The 22,328-nt window shown below is 34.0% G+C and overlaps 4 protein-coding genes and 1 pseudogene across 9 annotated transcripts; all 5 read left to right on the top strand.

The window, feature by feature from the left end:
• The first annotated feature begins 374 nt into the window (after positions 1-374).
• LOC120123074 lies at positions 375-6,184 on the top strand. Of its 5 annotated transcripts, none has more exons than XM_039142072.1 (9): positions 375-493; positions 675-791; positions 1,007-1,133; positions 1,231-1,274; positions 2,271-2,830; positions 2,917-5,068; positions 5,165-5,269; positions 5,379-5,553; positions 5,819-6,184. In XM_039142072.1, the coding sequence occupies exons 3-9, from the start codon at positions 1,020-1,022 to the stop codon at positions 6,032-6,034; spliced, it is 3,366 nt and encodes a 1,121-aa protein (XP_038998003.1). In that variant the 5' UTR covers positions 375-493; positions 675-791; positions 1,007-1,019; the 3' UTR covers positions 6,035-6,184. The 5 variants fall into 5 exon arrangements, with proteins under 5 accessions (XP_038998003.1, XP_038998013.1, XP_038998018.1 ...); XM_039142082.1 differs by having other exon boundaries at positions 888-1,133; XM_039142091.1 differs by having other exon boundaries at positions 377-493; positions 5,828-6,184.
• A 3,441-nt stretch (positions 6,185-9,625) lies between these two features.
• LOC120123063 (protein SRG1-like) lies at positions 9,626-11,044 on the top strand. Its single transcript, XM_039142064.1, has 4 exons — positions 9,626-9,904; positions 10,018-10,259; positions 10,339-10,663; positions 10,748-11,044. The coding sequence occupies exons 1-4, from the start codon at positions 9,641-9,643 to the stop codon at positions 11,015-11,017; spliced, it is 1,101 nt and encodes a 366-aa protein (XP_038997995.1). The 5' UTR covers positions 9,626-9,640; the 3' UTR covers positions 11,018-11,044.
• Positions 11,045-13,580: 2,536 nt separating this feature from the next.
• On the top strand, positions 13,581-15,293 carry LOC120123046 (delta(3,5)-Delta(2,4)-dienoyl-CoA isomerase, peroxisomal-like). 2 transcript variants are annotated; one of them, XM_039142058.1, is made up of 3 exons: positions 13,581-13,687; positions 14,079-14,793; positions 14,895-15,293. In XM_039142058.1, exons 2-3 carry the CDS (start codon positions 14,157-14,159, stop codon positions 15,083-15,085), a joined length of 828 nt encoding a protein of 275 aa, XP_038997989.1. In that variant the 5' UTR covers positions 13,581-13,687; positions 14,079-14,156; the 3' UTR covers positions 15,086-15,293. The 2 variants fall into 2 exon arrangements, with proteins under 2 accessions (XP_038997989.1, XP_038997992.1); XM_039142061.1 differs by having other exon boundaries at positions 13,595-13,687; positions 14,082-14,793.
• Positions 15,294-16,686: 1,393 nt separating this feature from the next.
• On the top strand, positions 16,687-19,531 carry LOC120123035 (annotated as a pseudogene).
• A 249-nt stretch (positions 19,532-19,780) lies between these two features.
• Positions 19,781-21,295, top strand: LOC120123029. The gene has a single exon (XM_039142047.1). It carries the CDS (start codon positions 19,961-19,963, stop codon positions 21,014-21,016), a length of 1,056 nt encoding a protein of 351 aa, XP_038997978.1. The 5' UTR covers positions 19,781-19,960; the 3' UTR covers positions 21,017-21,295.
• The last annotated feature ends 1,033 nt before the right edge of the window (positions 21,296-22,328 follow it).

Here is a 22,328-nt window from a genome sequence, read left to right as displayed (position 1 = left end):
ATATTGATATCTCTTATTCGGTAATGGAATTCATATTTTCTTTCAATAATAAATTGTTTTTACTTATAATATAATTTTAAATAATATACATTACTTGTCTTTATTAGACTGCGTTCATAATAGAATCAAACCTTATTTTCATAAGCATAAATTATTTTAATTTATATTTTTAAAAATTTATGCATATTTAATTATATTAATAAGTTCAAATAAACAATTTAATTTAAAAACATTTAATATTTTTTATATTTTTAATGTAATGAATTGAAAATGATTATACATAGTATGATATTTATTAATTTAAAAATGTAAAAGGGAAAGTGAGATAAAACAAAAACTGCTCCTTCATTATTTGGCAATTGGCATTGCCAACAGAAAAAACCTCGTAATTATCACAGTAACTGGCCATGATATCTTAGGAGTCAAATTGAAAATAACAAGGGAAGTGTCAGTCAAGTCTGAGACACCAAAGCTCCCGCCCTTCATATTCATGGTTTGTTTCTCTATTTTCTTTAATATTTAATTTCGACAAATTTATCAGCGTTGATAATCGCAAGACAAATTTAGTTGCAAACTTTAATTTTAGGTAATTGAATCTGATTCTGAACCCCACACCTATATTTGGGGAACATCCTTGTTTTTCTCTGACTTATCCTTAGATTGTTTCCTTGTAGATTGTTGGAAAGAATAACGGGGAAACTCCTTTTTCTTTTTAATAGAATTCTCACTCTCTTATCCCATATCCACTCCTTTTCTTTTTTTCTCTTTCTCAAATCATCGCATGGTTCCTGGTGAGTTTAATTCAACCTCTATTTCTTTTTATCTGCTTCCTCTAAATGTCTGGAAAATTCGCTTTCTCATTGTTTGTTTCCCTTTGTTTAATGAAGGTCCCTGGAAAAATGTACGGCCATTGTTGATTGAATGAACCAGTTTTGGTTAAATGATGTTTTGAATTATTCTGGAATTTTTTGTTCGAATGTTTATGGTATTTAGTTGGATTCTATAGATACATTAAACAGATGTCTTGTGGCGTTGAACGAACCCCTCTACATTCTCGTAAAGTGTCAGAGGTAGGAAAGGCTAATAGGTCCAGGAATTTTTTGCAGCTCGATGGTTATAGAAGATCATCGCAGGTTACATTACTTTCTTTAATCTCATGCTAATTACTTCAATTCATACTCTTTTACTTTGTGATTAAACAGCTTAAGTATTTTTTTCTATTAAATCCAGGATTCCAGAATTTCTTCTTTCAATTTGAGGAACATAGATCAGAGGTAATCCATTGTACTTGAATGTTCTGCATCTTCAAATTTAAAGTGATTCACCGGAATTTGCTTTAGGTTGCTTTTACAACTTGAATTTGATTTCGCATCAAACTGGGTAATGAATTTGAAATTTAACTAGTGTTTGGATAATGTTTAACCTCTTCTCCTAAATTCATATTCCCAAACATGAAAAATATTCTGTGTGCTTTAGACCATAATTATCTTTCTGTTTGGGGAAATGATTGTCAAAATTATTTATATTGGATTTTTCTTTTATATTTTAAAACTAAGGAATTTTTTTGACAACTCCTTCCCCTTCCCCTTATCAAAATAAATAAATAAAAGTAGGGAAATTTTTAAATAGATTTTTCTCATCACATAAGCTATAAGCCAAACCAGTCAAATTAATATAGGGAAGGTTTTTTTCATTTCATACTTGCATGTAAATATGAATTTCCATGTTCTTTAAAAAAAGGGCAAAAAAGGGGGAAAATATTCATGTCATTCAGTTAATTTTATTGGTTGGGACAATAACTTAGAGGGGGAAGAGTCTCTAATATGTATATATTTTTTCCTAAAAATATATAGTTTTTATACCCTTGAATCTAGGAATATCATCACAGCATATATTTACACACACGCACACAAATCCAACTTTAGATACTCTATTAATGAGTATTTTAAGGTAATTTGCATTATAAATCACATAAAATGTCATCAATTTTATGCAAACTTTATTAAATAATTTTAATGCAAAAATCATTTGAGCATGCATATCTGACTTGTTTTCTGAACAAAAATCAATTTTGGGGTTTCAGTATAAGTCATGTATGCATTTTGAGTCAATTTTTCCTCGCAAACTAGACAAAATGTTAAGGCTTATTCGGTTTCTATTCACATTGATATTCTTGTGTTCTTCCATAACTCGGGTGTAACACTAACTTGTAATCTCATAAATGCATATAAACCTTGTGTGACTGGGTTTATTGCTTGTTAACCTTTTAGGTGTACCATATTGACTTTCCCAACACTCGAGTGTAATGGGCAGTGGAGAATTGTTGCACTACCCTTGCAATATTTTGATCACACTAACCGTTTCGGAAATGGGACTCAGGTCAATATGAATAGCCTGCATCTGGTACCCTCTCCCTCCGTTAACCCATTTAAGGTTAATGGTCGGGAGACACAGAAAGGGCCTCAACCTGATCAGATTACTTATTCTGCGAAGCCTTTTAGAACCAGAAGCTTGTCGGGCTCCAATGTGCAACAACAATTCCGCAACAGGTCCATTGCACATAAGATGACTAAATCGAGTGAAATGTCATACTGTTCTTCTCGTCATAGTTCCATCACTTGTTATGATTCTTCTGCTGTCATATCAAAAGGATCCAATGCTACTATGTTCATCGATTGTTCTGAGGAAGACAAGTCTACAAAGAGGAATGCACGGAAGAAGGCAAGAAGGAAGGGGAAGCATAAAAAGAAACATTCGTGTGACTTTGGCTCCTCAGAGTCTGAGGTTTGTGTGGAGTATGCCTGTGGAAGTTCAGCATCTGAAATATGTGGTATGACATTAATTCAGGATCACATTCAGCTTCACCACAAGTTTCACCATTTGATGTTTTGCTTAATATAACTGATCGTTTTGCAGAGAGCAGCAGTGGTGTTGTTACAAGTTCCCAATCACAAAATACATGCACATGTGACATTGATGAAGTGGATACATCAAAATCTATTTTACCTTCTCAAGCTCAGAAATATGGGGAGCATATAGATAGTTCTGAAATCAGTAGCGAGGACCTGCAACAATCTAGGTGTCAAGGGGATATAGAGAGGAGGCATCCTTCACATACGGGCTCTCTTGTAGGTATACATCAGAAGGATTTCTCAGACAAGCATGATTCTCTAGTGTTGGATTCAGTTTCTGTTGGTTCAAACAGTGAAGAAGGGATGAGTTCGAGTGGTGGTCATATTGTTAATCCATTTCACAACCACCACCATGAAATCAGTCGGTCAAAGCTACCAGGTTCGGGTACCAAGAAGGGCTCCTTGTGTCTTGAAAACTCATTATGTAGCATTTCGAAAACCTGTCATTATACTGAGGAAACAAAGCAAGGGCTGGCTCGTAGTTGCTATGATGGCCGAAAGGCTGCATCAAGAAAGCAGGATAAGCAGTTTAAATCTGTTCCTGGGAAACTTGGAAGTATGGGGAACCGGCACAGTCGAACAGGAATAGAGAACGGTCATTCTGTTTGGCAGAGGGTCCAAAAGAATGACGTGGAGAAATGCAACGCTGAAATGAAGAAAACAAGTTCCATCTGCTCACAGTTTGATGCTATTTTAAAGGATGCTCCATTGCAGAAAAGAAATTGTAACGCTGCCAGTCTAGCAACCTTACCTATTACTGAAGACAAAAGGAAGTTGAAAAATAAAGTTCCTAGGAAGTTGAAAATAAAAGTTAGTACTAAACAAGAAAACAGAAGTTATTCGAGGAAAGAGACTCTTCCCAACAAGGTAAATTTAAATGCTCATGCAAAGACTAGCATGCCAAAAAGTGGAATATTGGATGACTTAACTTCTCTGGATGACAATGGTGCAAGTAAAAATCATTCAAGGTCTTCTTCTCAACTTGGTTATGCAAGGGTTGAGACCCTGAAATCTGAATCTGTTAGTGACTTTGAAGTTGTTCCAACCTGCACGGAACCATGTGAAAGTGTCTGTGATACTGAATCTGGTTTGAATAGTCGAGAGAGCTTAGGGAACTCATGTGTCCCTTTGCACCGGTCAGATTTGCTTGAGATGAAAACTCCAGTTTACCTCCCTCATCTGATGGTGAATGATGTTTCTCGAACAGAAAAAAAATTGGTTGCTGAAAATGGTAAACAAAGTCATAATTTGGGGCCTGCTCTACAGAAATGGATACCTATTGGGATAAAGGAATCCGGATTTACATCTTCTAAATCTGCCAATTTGTCATTGGAACATTCTAATGGACCAGAGGCAGAAGATGGGACTCGTAAAAATACCTTTGAAGAGAAATTTGCTCCCTCTTCTAAGAATCTTGAAAACGGGAACCATATTCCAAAGGTGAGGAATGTGAATTCTAGTATAAATGGAAAAGAAAACAATCCAAATGGGGCTAATTTGACAGCAGGTGCATCTGATTTAAACAAGATAGCAAAGGCATTGAATGATGGCTACAGGGCACAAATGGCTTCTGAAGCTGTTCAGGCGGCCACTGGTGACCCCATTGCGGAGTTCGAAAGGCTTCTTCACTTTTGTTCTCCAGTCATTTGTCATTCAGACAGTTCAGTAGGCTGTGAAAATTGCTTGCTGGATCAGGTTCCTAGTGCTCTATTGTGCAGACATGAGACACCAAAAATGCCATTGGGATGTCTGTGGAAATGGTATGAGAAACATGGCAGCTATGGATTAGAAATAAGGGCAGAAGATTATGGAAATACAAAGCGATTAGGCATTGATCAGGTTGAGTTTCGTGCCTACTTTGTGCCGTTCTTGTCAGCAATTCAACTCTTTAAGAACAGTAAAACTCATTCTAGCCCTGGAGTTTTAGAGGCTTGTGATACTGATCCTACTTCAGCAAACTCTACTAATGTCAATCAACTTCCAATATTATCAGCTCTTGTCCCACATCCACAGTCTACAGAACCGAGTAGTCAGTCTCAAGTAAATGATGTTAGATCTGCAGTTTCTCCTAAAGATGTCAAATCTGTTGACATGGAACTAGTTTTTGAATACTTTGAATCTGAGAAGCCTCATCAAAGACAAGCATTGTATGAAAAGTAAGTGCTAATTTTATGTCTTTGATACTCATCAAATTTGATGTATAAACAACAATTTCGTTCCAAAATCCTCCATCCTGAATTTTTTTGTTTCAGGATACAAGAACTGGCTAGAGACGATGTGTCTCCCAAGTGCAAAATGTATGGTGATCCAGTTCATCTCAACTACATAAATATGCATGATTTGCATCCTCGATCTTGGTTAGTGATAGAATATGCTTCACGTAACATAAAAGTTAAAAAAAATGTTCCTGTTTTATATGAAATCTCTGTATTACTCTTTTAATGTATGGTTGCTTCTATATTTCAGGTATTCTGTTGCGTGGTATCCTATATATAAAATTCCAGATGGAAATTTCCGTGCAGCATTTTTGACTTACCATTCACTTGGCCACTTTGTTCGTAGAAGTTCCAAGTTGGATTACCCTAGTGTAGATGCATGTGTAGTCTCTCCTGTTGTGGGTCTTAAAAGCTACAATGCTCAGGTACCAAAACTAATAAAACCATGCATTTGATGTCTCTTGGACCAAAATCATGTGCTAGTTTTGCCTTAATTGCTTATTTATATATAACCATGTGCTAATGTCTTATCGAGATATCAAATCTTTTAAACTATGATGAAAATATTGATTAGATTTAATGTGCAAGCATCTCTTCCATTAGGTATCAAATCTTGTTTGCTGCCAATGATTTTTGTAGAGCATGTATTTTAAAAGATGGTGTGGATTGTTTGATGGTAAATGCACATAGCATGAACAGGGTGAATGCTGGTTCCGGCCGAGACACTCCTCGACGAGTATTACCCATGAAAACCAGGGAGTAAGCCCTTCAAGAATACTGAAGGAGCGATTAAGGATTCTGGATGAGACAGCATCGCTTATGGCAAGGGCTGTTGTCAACAAGGGAAACCGGACATCGGTAAACAGACACCCCGATTACGAGTTCTTTGTCTCTAGGCAACGATAGTCACTCATGTGCAACTACTCACCAAGTAACCTGTTTCAGCTTGTCAAATAGTTTAGCTTATATTCAGGTAGAAGCTAACCTTGATACTTGATAGGGACTTCAATTCATAGTGTTGGTTGGTCAGTATTTCTGTGCAGATGCTTGTATGACCGGGTTCTTTTATATTTGTTTTCAAGGAATATCTACCTTTTCTCATTTTACTTTTATTTTTGGAGTAAATTTAGTATCATATTTAATTTTACTAATGTTGAATATCTACATTTTTTTATTTTATTTTTGGAGTAGATTTAGTATCAAATTTTTAATTTTACCTACTTTGGTCTTAAAATGTTTGGAAGGACATCATTTGGCTTTCCCCACCAAGTATGCTGTCCCCCCCCCCAACACAAATTACGATGCTTTTTTTGTTGTTGTCAATTTCATAAGTAAACTATAGGTGCTGAATTTTCTCTCTAAATTTATATTATATTTTTTGAACTTATAAGAGAATGAATTATACTACCCACACCTGATTTTGAACTTATTTATCAATGAATTACAATACCATTTTGAATCATGGATTATTAAATTATTTATCTGAAAAATAGATATCTAGTACATCATCATTGTACAGACCGTCCTAAATTATCGGTGATTTTATTAAAATCTTACCGACAATTTTATCAATTACTAGAACTTTCGGTTTATTTTCTTAATTAATTTCTCACCATCCCCACTTTTTTTTTTCTTTCGACGGCAATATTTTCTTCATTTAACCTATTCTAGTTAAAACTAGTTTTCATTGTGCGAGGATAATATTAGATTAGCATCTATGAGAAACTTAATTGTATGTAAAATATAAATTAATATTTGATGTATTATTATTTTTAAATAAATCACTAATTTTATTCAAAATAGAAAATATCCTAAATTAATAAAGATTTATAATTATAATCGTAAATTAAGCACATAATTATTACAATTTCCTATAATAATTGAAACAAAACTAGCAACTTAAGATCACATAAGGATCATACAAGGAAAGATTAAAATCTAACCAAGAAAACTCGAACAAATATATAGATACAGACATATTTGATTGCATCGGCAAACAAATCACATAATAAGATCAAGCTACTGAAAGACCACTGACAAACTGCAAATCACACTCAAGTGATGTGAAAAGTTATCCACGAACGCATAGCAGGTATCTAAATCCAATCCGAGGGTCCAAAGCATGGAAGATAAACAATATATCGGTTAAGCGTCATCTTGATCAGTCGTAGCGATGTCTAATTAACCCTTAAAAAAAGATAAACGAAAACAACGATCAAACGACCAAAAAACGTACCATAAAGATAGTAAAAAACACCATGCAAACAGAGAAAATCGTGTCATACATGCAGACTTATTAAAAAAATAAGAAAAAAATATCGACGGTCGATAATCAATATTAAAATTGATGTTGCCGTCGATTAAGAAAAAAAAATGAATGAATTATCGATTAGAGAAAATTAAGCCTAGAAAATACACAATTATGTTCTAATATTTGATATACTATTAATAAAAAACAATATCACAAACATTATATATATATACACAAGAAGTGGGGTGACAGCCTGTGGTGGGAAAAGTGGAGCCAATATAAAATCACAATTGAAAAACGTTGCTTTTACTTTCAAATACTAAACTTTATTAGTCAATTATAAAATAATTATAAAAAATAATAATGTCAGATCAAATGTAACAATCTTTGACTTTTAAACAAAATATCATATTGTAGTAATTAAGCACGTGCGAGAATAAATAAAATATACGCATGGCATTTTTTTAGATAGGTATAATATAGATGCCTTTGATAACACGCAATTGATCCTATATTATGAAAATGTAATATTAATCATCAAGGTTTTCTCTACATAAATAGTCTTAATTCATCATAATATAAATTTAATTATTCATTTAAATATGAATTAAAAATATAAAACAATAAATTAAAATAATTTATGAAAAAAATATTAATTTAATTAATCATAAATTAATGTATCTTTGTGTTTTTCTTGTTTTTAAATTTTTAATAACTCTGTCTTTATGACACATTTTCATATGTTTTTGTAATACGTTTTTCTCTACATTTATGACACATTTTTAGATATTTAAATGTTGTTTTTTGTTTATTCTTTTTCTTAAGGTTGAATTTGACATCGCATAATTGACCAATATAACATTTATTTGTTATCTTGTTAAACTCTGCTTTTGGATCTCAAATTGGATTTTGGATACGCGTTTTTTCTTCGTAAATAGTTTTTTCATGTCAATCGACTCTGATTTGTGGTTTTTGTCTGATATTTTAATAGTTTGATCTATTTTTGTGATTCGTTTTCTTATGTAATCATATATATTTGTATCTACTTTTTGTTCAAGATTATTTGATTAGTTTTTCTAACATTTTCCTTGCATGGTCTTTGGGTGGTGTTAAGTGACTAGTTTTCTTGTGTTTATGATCATAGGAAAATATTCTTATTCAGTGTTTTACGATTACAATTGTAAACGTTCGTTATGATTTGAAAATTTTATATTTTTAATAAAATTAGTTATTTCTATAATATATATATATATATATATATCCAAAATTCCAAATTTATGATTATGACCTTTTAGTGCATATTACATAATTTTCTTTTTATTAATTTTCTTTAACGGAAGTGATTGTCTACAACTATATAAAATTTAAAATAAAATAATATCTATTTAAATACATAATATATCAAAACCATATATATGGATATCCTATTATTTTAAACTCTTCCAAATTTAATAATATTTTTGTTAAGTACTAATAAAAAATGTTTTTTTCTTTTTGAAGTTAATAAAAATCGAGTTTTAAATAGTTTAGGAACATAATTTCCCATGTTGATAGTTGACCATGACTTCATTTTTATTTATTTTTATGAAAATGTCAGAATGATATACATTGCAATATTATGTGGTAAAATAAAACTAACATAAATAAATATCTAGACAACATATGCAAGAAAAATACAATGGTAAAGAAATTATTGAAACTACATTTAATCGTAAAAATTTCAAACCTTTTTTTATAATAAATTAAAATGAAATTCTTTAAGAAAATATTATAATGAGATATTCAATACAAACAACCTAGTTAATATAATTTTCCAATTAATTTAACTTTTTGGGTTTTGGTTAATATAAAAACAAAAATAATCTCTTAGCTAACATTTGTTTTTTTTGGTAAAATACACCAAAAAGTCATTGAACTAAGTTAAAATTATCTTTTGGTAAGCAAACTTTCAACTATTATAAATTATCATTATATTTATCGAATTATTATAAAATTGTCATTAAACTTATCAAATTGTTACAAAATGATCATTTTTCTTATTGAAACTTATTACTATTTATAACGTCACATGAATCATTTAGTAACAGTTCGGTGAGTTTAATAACTATTTTGTAACATTTGAAATTTTAATAACCAAAGGAATCATTATAACATATTTCAGTGACTTATAGTATACTTTACCCTTGTATTTTCCCTATAAATATCTCTAATTATAGTCTGTATGGTGATTGAAGAAGCATTAGTTCTTCAGCTTCTACAACATGGGATCATCATCATACACAGAAGATGATTTAAGCACCTTAGATCCTTCAACGATCTATGTCCAGGAGCTTGTAAAAGGAGGAGCATCGATCCCAATCCCTCAACAATTCATACGTTTAAATCAAGAACCACCTCCTTCCTTCTCTGTCACCACCGCAACCCCAACCGTTGACATGTCTCGTTTGCTTTCCGAAGATGACCACTGCCATAATCTCGAGCTCCACAAACTGCACTCCACTTGCCAAGATTGGGGTATCTTCCAGGTTCTCCATTTTAAATAATGGTCATGACATTATAGTTCGAATTCGTTGTTATTTTACGGTTTCGGAATCTTGATTGTTATGAAAGTTTGAGAAGAATTAATGGATTTTCGCAGCTGGTGAACCATGGGGTTAGCTCAACGCTGCTGGAGAAACTGAATCATGAGGTTGAGGAATTTTACAGGCTTCCTTTGGAAGAGAAACTGAAATACAGAATAAGGGAAGGTGAGTTGGAAGGGTATGGTACCAGGAGCAGAGGAGATGGCAAGTATGATTGGGTAGACACTTTTAATATAGTCACTAACCCTGTCCATAAACGAAAGCCTCATCTCTTCCCACAACTCCCTCCATCTTTAAGGTGTTACTCTTTGATCTCTTGGTGTGTGTGTGTGTTTTCGATATTTAATGTTTGATGAAATCGATATCGCATCATGCAGGAGTACGATGGAGTGTTACTTATCGGAACTCCAGAAGCTTGCAGCTAAACTAATATGTTTAATGGGGAAAGCATTGAAGATCGATGAAAAGGAGATGATGGAGTTGTTCGATGACGGGTTGCAAGCGGTGAGGATGGCTAATTATCCTCCGTGTCCACAACCGGATCTGGTGATGGCCCTCACTCCTCACTCTGATATCACTCTTCTTACTATCCTACACCAAGTTAATGGAGTGGATGGCCTTCAAGTTAAGAAAGATGGCCATTGGTTACCTTTCAACTTCATCCCAGATGCTTTTGTGGTCAATGTTGGAGACATTTTCCAGGTTAAATTTATCCCTATGTGAATGTATATCCTATATGTATGTATGTGTCTGTGTTCACAATTGTAGAGGTTACTGATAATGCAGATATTTAGCAACGGGGTATATCACAGCATTGAGCACAGGGTTTCGGCTTCCAGAGAGAGAGAGAGACTGACAGTTACCTTCACCGTGCTTCCCAATTCCGAGGCAGACGTCGGGCCTTCACCGAGTCTCATAAACGAACATAACCCTCCGTTATTCAGAACAGTGGGATTGGAGCAATACTTCAATGATTTCTTTACCCGCAAGCTCTATGGAAAAACATATCTGGACCATATGAGAATTCAAAATGGACAACAACGCGCCTCTACATGAACTTGTGTTTTCATTGAATAATTGTATATTTTTAATGAAAAAAACAAACAAAAGGATCAATCTTGATCTTAAGAAAACTGATACGAACCAGGAAATGTTTTTGATATTGTACTCCACTTTCTATACAAGTATGAGGTGCTATAAAATCACCTAAGGGTACAACTTGACAAATAATCTCTTTTGATTGTTTCTTTTTAACATTTTGAATATTATCGAGTGGTTTGCAGTAATTTTTACTTTTAGTTTGACAAGTACCTTTTGCTTTTTTAAGCTACAAGCATTGGATTGAGGCACCGTTTCTGTCTTCAACTTTTCTTTTGGTCTAAATTATAACCTTTTTTTATGGTTAAGCCGTAATTCATAACCTGTTAAACGCTACAGCTTTTGAAACACTGGATTTGAAAAGGAAAGATTTCTGACCTGACACCATCTAGCCTTGGTCTTGTTCCTATTTGTGCACACCCATTTATGTAAATCACCGCACTTAGTGCACTGTATAAGCCTTGATTCTTCAGAGCAATGATCTGGGCTGAGTTGCTGAAATGAGATAATGGTTGAAGAGTGAAGAGAGTGTTATTCTTCTTAGAGATTTTGAGTTTGAGTATTTACGCTTACATGGTGTATGTGCATTATCAATGATTAAGAAAAATTCTGAACGAATACCATCTTATAATCACGTCTCATTCTATTAAAAATATATAGTAGTTGAAAAGTATAAATTTTACACTATTATACAACCTAAATTACCGACTCAGAATCACATGAATCAGAAATAAGAAACAAGCTTTCGCACACAGCCAAAAGCCAGTGACCATAAAAGACTGAATATTGATTGCCGGAGGTAAATATTACCTTCGTGTTGAACAACCCTTAATTAGATAATAAAGAGACCAGGAGATTTCATCACTGTGACTCATATATTGGTTTTTGCTCGAGAGCACAAAGCTACTATAGACAAGTTAATTTTTTCCCCATTTAGAGATGTCTATTTTTATTTAAAAAAAAATATTATCAACAATGAGTTGGTCTGGTGAGATGAAGTTTTAGATCTTTTACATCATACTAAGTTTAAATCATGATGTTTGTGAATAAAGTAAATTAAGTTGGGAAAGTTGTCCTCATATCAGACCTTTAAAATATACAATCCTTATACCAAAATATTTATTTCATACTTATTTTAAATATTGGATAATTTAAATTTTAAATTATTTAAATTTAAAAATTTAATATTTTTATATTATTAAAATAAATAATTTTATTTCTTAGAAAATTTATTCTCATCCTATAACAAATTGATCACATACAAAACAGGAAAAAAAACTAATGCTGCTTAAGTTGTAGTTAATTATGGTGAATGAAACTGTGGGACACGGCTTCCTTATTTTTTCTCAGGAGAATTGGTGCAGGTAATTAATCGGCTGTCTTCTCTTTTTCTTTTTATTATTCTCGTTATTTAACATAAAATAAAATATGTTTTCTTTTATTTTTTCTTATTCTTTGAATAATTCTTTTTGAAGTAATTTTACTCTTAACAAATATTAAATTTATAATTTAGAGAAGAATATACATATTAATTGAGAGTTTTAAACCACATACTTTAAAAATTATTAATACTTTTTTAGATTAAAAGGAGACGGAAAAGTCATAGTTAAATAATAACATATTTAAGATACGGTGAACTCGAGATGTCACGATCCAAGAGTTGAAAAATTGAATCAAGAACAACATCAAAGATAGACAAATAAAATTTAGGGCAATTGTAATATTGACTAATCCCATCGGACACCATGTATTGTTCTCGCAATCTTCAACACTGGTTATAAAATAAAAATGTTTGATTACTTTTATTTTCTCTTTGATTACTATTATAACATGGATTATAATAGTTGATTCGTTTGATCAATACTTACTACATTCACGGACAAGTGTTAGATAAAAAAATAAATTCAAGCTCTTTTTTAGCTTATAAATTCAAGTCACTTGACTTTTTTACTTCACTATTAAAAGTTACAAAATCGTCACTTGAGTTTTTCATATGTTCTAAAATCGTCATTTTTTATTAAAAAATTAATATTCGTCTGAGTTGGACGTTGATTGAGATATTATTAAATTATATTTTAATAATGTCTACTGACACCATCGTTCCCAACAGTATAATATAAATAGGGAGTCGATCCATAAAATACAACTCAAACGATTATGAGATCAGATTTTATCATATCTTAGTCAACAAGTTAATGTTTATCTAAGACGATCGCTAACTTTTTTAACGAAAAATGATGAGTTTGGAACAAATGAATAATTGAGTGACCATTTTATAATTTTTAATAGTTAAAATACTCAATAAAGCATTGTCCCTATAGTGGGGTACCATTTAATGTAATTTACCCTTTTTAAAATAAATGTTAAAACCCAGAAATCCATAAATAAGTGAAAAGAAAGGTAAATGGGGAAATTTTCAAAAACAAAATAAATGAATTAAATAACAATACGAAAATTGAGTTATATAGTTTGGGGTCAATTTTGGAATAAAAAAATATCAAAAGAGGCGAAGTTATCCTGATGCCGTGCTCCTCTTAAATTTTCATTTAATCTGTAATTCTAACGGAGTACCTTGTTTTCTTCCATTTTCATTCCCGTAGCTCGCTTCTCTCTCTCAAGTCCCAGCAGGTACAATCTCAAACCCTCCCCTTCTCTGGTTTGTTTTTTATTTATAATTATTTTCTGGGTTACTGTTATTTTCTTCAGGGATGAAAGGAAGCCCTTATTGTTGGTAGTTTTTGCTTTGTTGGAATTTGGTTCTTGTAATTTTTCTATATTATCCGTTGGCATCTTTGTGTCTTTTGTTTGGTTTTGATAGAGAAATTGTGATCTCAAAGCGTAAATTCTTTTTGTGGACTGTTGTTAATTTCAGCAGCTGTAAATTATCATGAAGATTGAGGCATAGTTTTTATATTTTGCTATATTATCCGTTGCCGTCTCTGTGTCTTTTGCTTGGTTTTGGTAGAGAAACTGTAATCTTAAATCATAATTTCTTTTTCTGGACTGTTGTTGATTTCAGCAGCTGTAGATTAACGTGAAGTTTGAGGCATAGTGTTTATTAATTTATTTCGCCACATTTTCTCGAGGGTAAACAAATATGGAAGAGAAGTATGAAACTCTGAAAATTATTCAAGAATCCCCTAATTCAGGAGTTTTTAACTTAATCATAAACCGCCCATCTGTCAGTAATGCACTTTCAATCGATTTCTTCAATGAATTCCCAAAAGCCCTCAATGAGCTCGATCATAACCCTGCCGTCGCCGTTGTAGTTCTATCCGGGTCCGGCAATCACTTTTGCGGAGGTATTGACCTCAATAGCCTCGCAGCTATCGCCAACAATAACTCGGGAGATCACGGCCGCATTGGGGAGCGGTTACGGCGACATATCAAGTTCATGCAAGATGCGATCACCGCCATCGAGCGTTTCCGGAAGCCAGTAATCGTGGCGATACACGGTGCGTGTCTCGGCTTGGGGATCAATATCGTGACGGCCTGTGACATAAGGTATTGTAGTAAGGATGCATTCTTTTCTGTCAAGGAAGTGGATGTGGGCATCACTGCTGATCTCGGTACCCTCCAGAGATTGCCTGGGATAGTAGGGTTTGGGAATGCCATGGAGTTGTCGTTGACGGCCAGGAGGTTCTCGGGTGAGGAGGCCAAGGAATTGGGTCTGGTTTCTCGGGTTTTCGGGTCAAGGAAGGAGCTGAAGGAAGGCGTTCGCACCATCGCAGAGGGTAAGATAACCTTGTGATTTCCTTATCTATCTTATTTCAACACTCTTTGCAGATAATTTAGCGTAAATGCTGAAGCGGGTTTGTTTGAAATGGGACGGCAGGAATAGGGGAGAAGCCGCCGCTTGCGGTGGTGGGAACAAAAGCGGTGATGATAAGAAGCAGGGATGTGAGTGTGGAACAAGGGTTGGATTATGTTGCAACTTGGAACTCTTCCATGCTTCTGTCTGATGATCTAAACCAGGCGATCTCTGCTTATAAACACAAAAGGAAACCTACTTATGCTAAGCTTTGAATTGTATATTTCAGTGTTAATAATAAGAACTTCTGAATAATGGATAGGAGGAGGCCAACTCTATAAGGCAAGTTGAAAGTAATGTAGTAATTATAGTCTTTAAATTGATGTTTAATCTAGTTATATATGTCAAATCTCTTTAAGAGATTATATCGTGGTTAATGCGATATATTTCAGTTGTTTTTATTTATATACTATATTGTTTGAACTTTTCCCTTAATTTTTTCTAATATAAGTTTCCAAGAGATTAATATAAAATTATTATTAGTTATATAAAAGTTACATTTTCTATTTCATTAACAATATATATTTTTTAATCTATAAATAAAATCATGAAATCTTCATCAATTATTTATTTTTATCATTAAAACAAAAAAATGGTATATATATTATTAATCTAGGATAAATACAATATAATATTTGTTTAAAGACAACTCTCAAATTTTTAACAATGAACCCTCCTACGTTTCTTATGCTCAAACTTAAAACCTTAAGAATTAATAATAATTTTTTATCACCAAAATTAGTGATGTTTAAATAAAAATATTTGGGATCTCCGCTCTTTGTGGCAAGTTTCTAGGGTTTTATTTTATTGTCTCTCTTCTTATATTAAATTTTTTTTTGACGGTGGCGGATGATGAGTAGACGTTGACTATTGGTATGAGCATTATTTTGTGGGATCACTTTTTCTGCAAGTATTGTGAATTTTTAATCTATTATAACATAATATTAATTTTAAAGATTATTAATTATTTGATAGTAAATGTTTAAATATATTTATATATATAGTATATAAATTAGAGATTTTTAATAATAATAATAATGATTTTTTTAATATTAAAATCATTTAAATAATGATCTGACAGGGGATCTCTATTTCAGATATGGAAAAAGGATATTCCACTTCATCCCTTTAATCATCTGTTTCGTTGTTATATGTAAATTTTTGGGTCTTGGTAAACGATCTTCCCCATGGTTTCATGTAGTGGTATGAGTCGCGAAGAGCACCGGCGAGAAGAGTTGTGGTGCCAACCAGTCGATGGTTGAAAATGGAAGGTTATGAGCTCGCTAAGTTGAAAATGGAAGGTTATGAGCTCGCTAAGTTGAAAATGGAAGGAGTGGAGGTTTATATCCCTGGGATGAAAAACAAGTTGCAATGTAATGTAACCCTTCGCTCTTATTCCATCCCCAATATTGATGTGATTATGGAAGACGACTCAGATGAGAGGAGGTGACGATGGATCTTCTAAGAAAACTGAACCATCTGCCCGAATTTGCAGAGCTTCGACAAGGACATAAAGTAGCCGATGGAATGATTAAGGTGGCTTAGGCACTCTTACACAAAAATTGTAATGTAGGAAAAGGAACTTTTTGTAAGATTATAAAGATATGTCGTTTATTATCGAGTATATCAATATTAGTTATAATGGTATTTAATGTTTACAATTATAGTACAGTGATTAAATTTGAAATATGATAAAGTACAAGGAACAATGGCATAGTTTGACCCAAAGGAAATACAATTAAGATTAGGTGCAGCTTTCCTCGTGGCAACGCCATAGCCACAGTTTGAAGGGGAGTGATGAGTAAAGCCCAGCCACACGTAAAAGGGAAGGGAGGAGTAAAACCCAGCCCCAGCCCCAGCCCCCCGATCACTGCTCAAAGAAAAAGAACGGTCAATTCACACTCACAAGACCCCAATTGATTAGCATCACCGTACGTATACGACACCGAGTGAGACAAAATGCAAAACACTGTCGCCCAGGTTGCCGTGGCGGGAAGCGGAAGTATCAACACTGCCTACAATACCCACTTTCTCTTTCTCCCCATATTATTCAAAGTTCAATTTTTTATCAGTATTTTGTTAATAATGAAAACTTCAAATTGGCAGTTTCGGGCGCTGTTTGTGCTGCTACATTGGCAAGGAAAGAAGTTTCAGTCACCCTTTTTGATTCTGCTAGAGGCCCCGGTGGCCGCATGTCTCAAAGAAGGTTCCTTTTCCGTTTCTCTCCATTTCTTATTGTACTATTATTTGCTGTTGTTTTTGGGGAAACAAAAAAGAAATTTTGAAGTACATAGATTAATTAATTGTTGCTATAATTATATTTGTGTTTACAACAATTAGGGTAGTATGTAATCTTGGGAACCATTGTCAATTTAGGGAGATTAGTGAAGATGGGAAAGAGCTGCTGTTCGATCATGGTGCTCCTTATTTCACAGTGACAAACCCCGATGTGTTGAGTGTTGTTGCCGAGTGGGAATCAAGAGGCCTTGTTGCTGAATGGAAATTAAATTTTGGGACGTTTGATTGTTCCACCAACCAATTTGTCAACGCTGAACCCCACAAGCTGGTACTGGTATCTGTTTATTTGCTTGATTTTATCTTTAACTATATATCTTGTTCATGAGTAGAGGGCAGTGATCAGTGATGTTTTCGAATTGTTGCTTTTTTCCCTTCATCTCGTGAGAGCTTACAACATTATTCTTATTCTGAAGCTGTATATGATACTGTTAAATGTTAATGATCCTTGCTATTGTTGCTTCTTAAGTGATTGCCTACTATCGTTCTTTCCAATTTTCATGTACAGTTCAACTTGAATCGCTTGTGTTTACCACTACAGTTGATTGTAGGCTTCTTTCATGTAACCCTTCATCACCTTACAGGGGTGGATGCACTAAGCCCCCTAAGGGTCAAGTGCATCCCATTATTTAGGGGAAAAAATGAAATTTAGTATAATATGTTAAAGAAAAATGGAAAAAATAAAAATTTTTGCAACCCATTATTTTTAAGAAAAGAAAATTAAAATTTTAGACCCCTATTTATAAATTTCTGGATCCGCCACTGTCACCTTAGTCTGTTAATTTGATTGTATTATTCTTTCAGGTAACCCTTGTCTTGCATCCAGCGTTCCTTAACATTTATCATGTTTTTCCGTAAAAATAAATGTGAACGCCATTAAGCTTTCTTGTCAAATAAGTTTTGCTGAGCTGATTCGTTTTTAGGAGAGAGAAACCAAGAAATATGTTGGCATGCCTGGAATGAATTCCATTTGCAAAGCCTTATGCCACGAGCCTGGTGTGTAGCAAGACTGCTTTGTTTTTCAACTCCTTATTGAGGTTGGATTTACACCTAAATTTCCATGCTTCCACTTTATCTGTTCTTCAGGAGTAGAGAGTAAGTTTAATGTGGGTATCGGGAAGTTCGAATGGTTAGACCACAAGAATTTATGGTCAGTGATGAGTTTGGACGGACAGCATCTTGGTCATTTTAAGGCAGTGGTTGCATCTGACAAAAACATTGCTTCCCCAAGGTTTACAGCGGTTACAGCACAACTACCCCCTCTTGGTATGAAAATTTACGCATATGACCGTATACCATGTCATCTTTTATGCAACCATGGACTATATTTTCACAAAAAGTTCTACAATAATTCAGGAATAACTCAGATTATTAAAATTATAGTCTTTTATTTATTTGTTTGTTATTTTTCAAGGAAAATATGCACAAAGAAGAATTGAATATGTTATTGTCCTCACTTTCATCTGCTGTATTCCATACAGATTTGAGTTTGGCTCCGGAGTTGGCGAAACTGCAAAATATTCCCGTTCATCCTTGTTTTGCTCTAATGCTAGTTTTCAATGATTCTTTGTCTTCGGTGAGATAACAGAGTATCTGCAAAATTAACCAATGTGCTTGAAGATGCATATATATATATATATTTGCAATTAACCAATGTGGTGTTGACATCTTTTTGAAGTTTTACAATTCAGGTACCTGCAAAGGAGTTGTCATTCACCAATTATAAGGTTTTAAGCAGAGCATTCTGTGAAAGCAATAAGCCAGGGCGCTCTTCCACAAGGCACGGTTTTTGTATTTTGCTTACCGACTTATTCTGAGTCAAGCGATTAGAGTTTCGTTTTTGGCATATTCTTACGACACTTGCTTCTTGAATGTGCATGCAGCGAACGATGGGTATTGCTTTAAAAAACGGAGTATGCCAAGGATGTGATTGCTCAATCCGGCCTTGTGAAACCTTCGAAAGAAACACTATCAAAAGTGGGCAACGAGATGCTCCAAGAGTTTCTCGGCATAGGGCTAAGTATTCAACAGCCATTTTTCATGAAAGCTCATAGATGGTGAGTGAGTCTAACTGAAAAACGCGAAAATCATCGCATTGTCCTAATTACATTGATATCGAATATTGCCGTATTGTTAGGGGAAGTGCCTTCCCAGCAGCCAGCATAGCCGAGGTGGAGAAATGCTTGTGGAATGAGAAGAAGAAACTGGCAATCTGTGGAGATTTCTGTGTTAGTCCCAATGTTGAAGGTGCGATTCTCAGTGGCTTGGCCCCTGCTTCGAAGCTGAAAAGATTAGTTAGTAGCCTCTAATATATGAACAGTGTAATAAACTTTGCCTTTCTTGTATTCGAACTCATAATCTTCAAAATGTTACAATAAATATCTGTGTCCTTCCCGACATAACAAGAACTAAGAATCAATAAATGGAACACAATGTCACCAAAAAAACAAAACAAAGTCTAAACATTTCCCACACACATTCAAAAGAGAATCAAACAAAAGGTAAAATAAATAAATAAAATTTGAGCCAACCCTCCAGAAGGCAAAAGCTTCAAGCCTTCAACTTCCTATATATAAAATACATTCCCCCTACAAGTTTCATGTACTCTACTACTCTCTCCTTCTTCCCTCTCTTTTTTTTAACATTTTTTTTCTTTCATTTCTTCCAAATCCTAAACAAAGCCGAACCAAACCCACAGCCTAAGAACAAACCGAAAAGTAGAAGCAAAAACCAAAGCTGGGTTGCAAGTAAAAAAAGTTACCCTTCACTTTAGATCTCAAATCTTATGAACCAACATGGCTTCAGCTTGTGTTAACAATATAGGTGTCTCGCCTGACAGTTTCCAACGATACGGTTGGTTGGGTCGAAGGATGTCCTTGAGCCGAGAAGTTGAGCCTTCTAAGACTAGACCCAAGACTGGTCGGTCTAAGCCTACAGATCTTGTTGAACTAGAGATCCAAGAAACTGCACCAGCTGGTGACTTTGAGTTCAGGCTCGAAGATCCTGTCGCCATGCTTCCAGCTGATGAGCTTTTTTCTAATGGTAAGCTCCTGCCTTTACATTTCTCGACACTCAAACAACAACAGCAACTTCCATCGTCTAATACCAGGTCCCTCAAAACAGCGAAATCTTTTCCAACTATGGAAATGGATCCATACTTGTTTTCTCCCAGAGCTCCAAGGTGTTCCAGCAGGTGGAGGGAGCTTCTGGGTCTTAAAAAGTCTTCCCAAAACACTAATCAACAACACCCAAAAACAGAGTCTCAAGGCCCCAAATCTCTCAAGCATTTTCTCCATAGAACTACAAAGTCTTCATCTTCATTGAATCTACCACTGTTGAGAGACTCGGATTGCGAGTCGGTTTCCATATCTTCATCAAGGTTATCCCTTTCTTCTTCGTCCTCAGGCCACGAACACGAAGATCTCCCGAGGCTGTCACTTGATTCCGATAAGCCCAGTCCCAACCCGTTTGCCCCCTGCAGAAATTTAAACCCGAACCCAAACCCAACAAGAGCAGGACGGTGTCAGATCCGGAGGGATTCATCGACAAGCAGGGGAATATCAGTGGATAGTCCGAGAATGAGCTCGTCGGGGAGAATCGTGTTTCAGAGCCTAGAAAGAAGTTCAAGTAGTCCGAGTAGTTTCAATGGTGGTCCCAAAATTAAACAGAGAGGAATGGAAAGATCGCATTCTGGTAATGTAAGGATCACACCAGTACTTAACGTCCCCGTTTGTTCATTGAGAGGATCTTCAAAGTCAGGCTTAGTTTTTGGATTGTTTTCATCTTCCCAGCAAAAGACTGCAAATGGAGGAAGCAACAGCAAAGGTCGTCAATGTAACAGCAGAAGCTAATTACATATTTTCATGTGATAATTTTATCTGTCATGGGCGATAATTACCATTAATCCCAGATTTTCTTTCTGTTATGAGTAAACAGAAGATGTAAATAATTCTGTTGTTACCCTTGTTTACGGACATGGTTGACTTAAGGCTCTTTTGGAGGCTAAGCGTAAGGTTAGTAGTACGTATTTTGAACGGGAAAAAGATGATGAAAGGCAAGGCTGGTTACAGCTTGAAATGAAAGGTGGCCTTTTGGTTTTTGTCTTATCGATCTGATCTGAATGATATGGAATCTCTGTTTTTTCCTGTTCATTACTTGACGTACTGTGCTCTATGAGATGAGAATTTTTTTCATTTTCCTTTTAACAAACTGCGACGGATATGCGAAAATTTTACGCCATAAAACCCCGACACAGAGAATTTAAGTGAAGTAATATTTTAGTGGTATATTAAAGGATTAAAATGTATATATATATAAACTTTATTTAAAAGAAAAAATATATATTATGTATGTTGAATTTACGTATTTGAGAGATTGAATTAGAATCAAATTAATTTTTTTTTTAAATAATATTGTTTGATATTTGTATAATTTAGGCAACACTGGTTTTTGAGGGGAATGGGCATTGAGTACGCGCTGCAATGGAAATCATGATGTTTTCTTTTTCCTCTAGTCTTTGGTGATAATACTCATTTTGCAGCTTTAAGTTTAATCTAATCTAATCTACTCTACTCTACTCTACCCTACCAAGTCTCTTCATTGTTTTTTTTTTATATTTGTAATTTTTGAGTTTGTTATTTAATGTGGAGTTTTGGAAATGATGCTTTGCTACTAATATTTAACTCCACTAATCAAAATGTATTGATTTCTTTAATTCTCAAAATATGTCGATCCATAAATCATTTTCTAATGGATCCAACGAAATTTAAATGAAAAGCAATATATATACAAATTAAACATTTTATCAACAGATTATTAGTTCAATGATAAGCCTTAATGTCCATTTCAATACTTTTTTATGTTAAAATAAAAACTAAAACATTAAAAACTTTCTAATAATAAAAATCCTCAAACATAAAATTATCTCCTATTTTTCTATTCATCTTCATCATATTCTCTGTTATTATTACTATTACGTTCTGTTTTCTTTTTTTGTTGATTACTTGTCCTATTATGCTTAAATTTAGGGTGGCAAATGGACCACATGCCATTAACATACGGTAAGATGGCCAAACATGTGGGATATCTTCAACTAATACTTCAATTATTAAGATGCTAAGTTTGTTTCCATCTTAATGTCATATTATTATCTGTTCCATTGCC

This window comes from Hibiscus syriacus, unplaced genomic scaffold (assembly GCF_006381635.1).
Source record: "Hibiscus syriacus cultivar Baekdansim isolate YM2019G1 unplaced genomic scaffold, ASM638163v2 tig00001120_pilon, whole genome shotgun sequence".
Classification (NCBI taxonomy): domain Eukaryota; kingdom Viridiplantae; phylum Streptophyta; class Magnoliopsida; order Malvales; family Malvaceae; genus Hibiscus; species Hibiscus syriacus.
The sequence above is the reverse complement of the archived record's forward strand: the minus strand, read 5'-3'. Positions and strand labels throughout refer to the sequence as shown.

Coding starts and splice junctions, on each gene's coding strand:
- LOC120123063 (XM_039142064.1), top strand. CDS start 9,641: ATGGGATCATCATCATACACAGAAGATGATTTAAGCACCTTAGATCCT. Junction 9,905..10,017: donor AAGATTGGGGTATCTTCCAG/GTTCTCCATTTT, acceptor GGATTTTCGCAG/CTGGTGAACCATGGGGTTAG. Junction 10,260..10,338: donor CAACTCCCTCCATCTTTAAG/GTGTTACTCTTT, acceptor CGCATCATGCAG/GAGTACGATGGAGTGTTACT.
- LOC120123046 (XM_039142058.1), top strand. CDS start 14,157: ATGGAAGAGAAGTATGAAACTCTGAAAATTATTCAAGAATCCCCTAAT. Junction 14,794..14,894: donor CGTTCGCACCATCGCAGAGG/GTAAGATAACCT, acceptor ATGGGACGGCAG/GAATAGGGGAGAAGCCGCCG.
- LOC120123074 (XM_039142087.1), top strand. CDS start 1,020: ATGTCTTGTGGCGTTGAACGAACCCCTCTACATTCTCGTAAAGTGTCA. Junction 1,134..1,230: donor GTTATAGAAGATCATCGCAG/GTTACATTACTT, acceptor TATTAAATCCAG/GATTCCAGAATTTCTTCTTT. Junction 5,270..5,378: donor GATTTGCATCCTCGATCTTG/GTTAGTGATAGA, acceptor TCTATATTTCAG/GTATTCTGTTGCGTGGTATC.
- LOC120123029 (XM_039142047.1), top strand. CDS start 19,961: ATGGCTTCAGCTTGTGTTAACAATATAGGTGTCTCGCCTGACAGTTTC.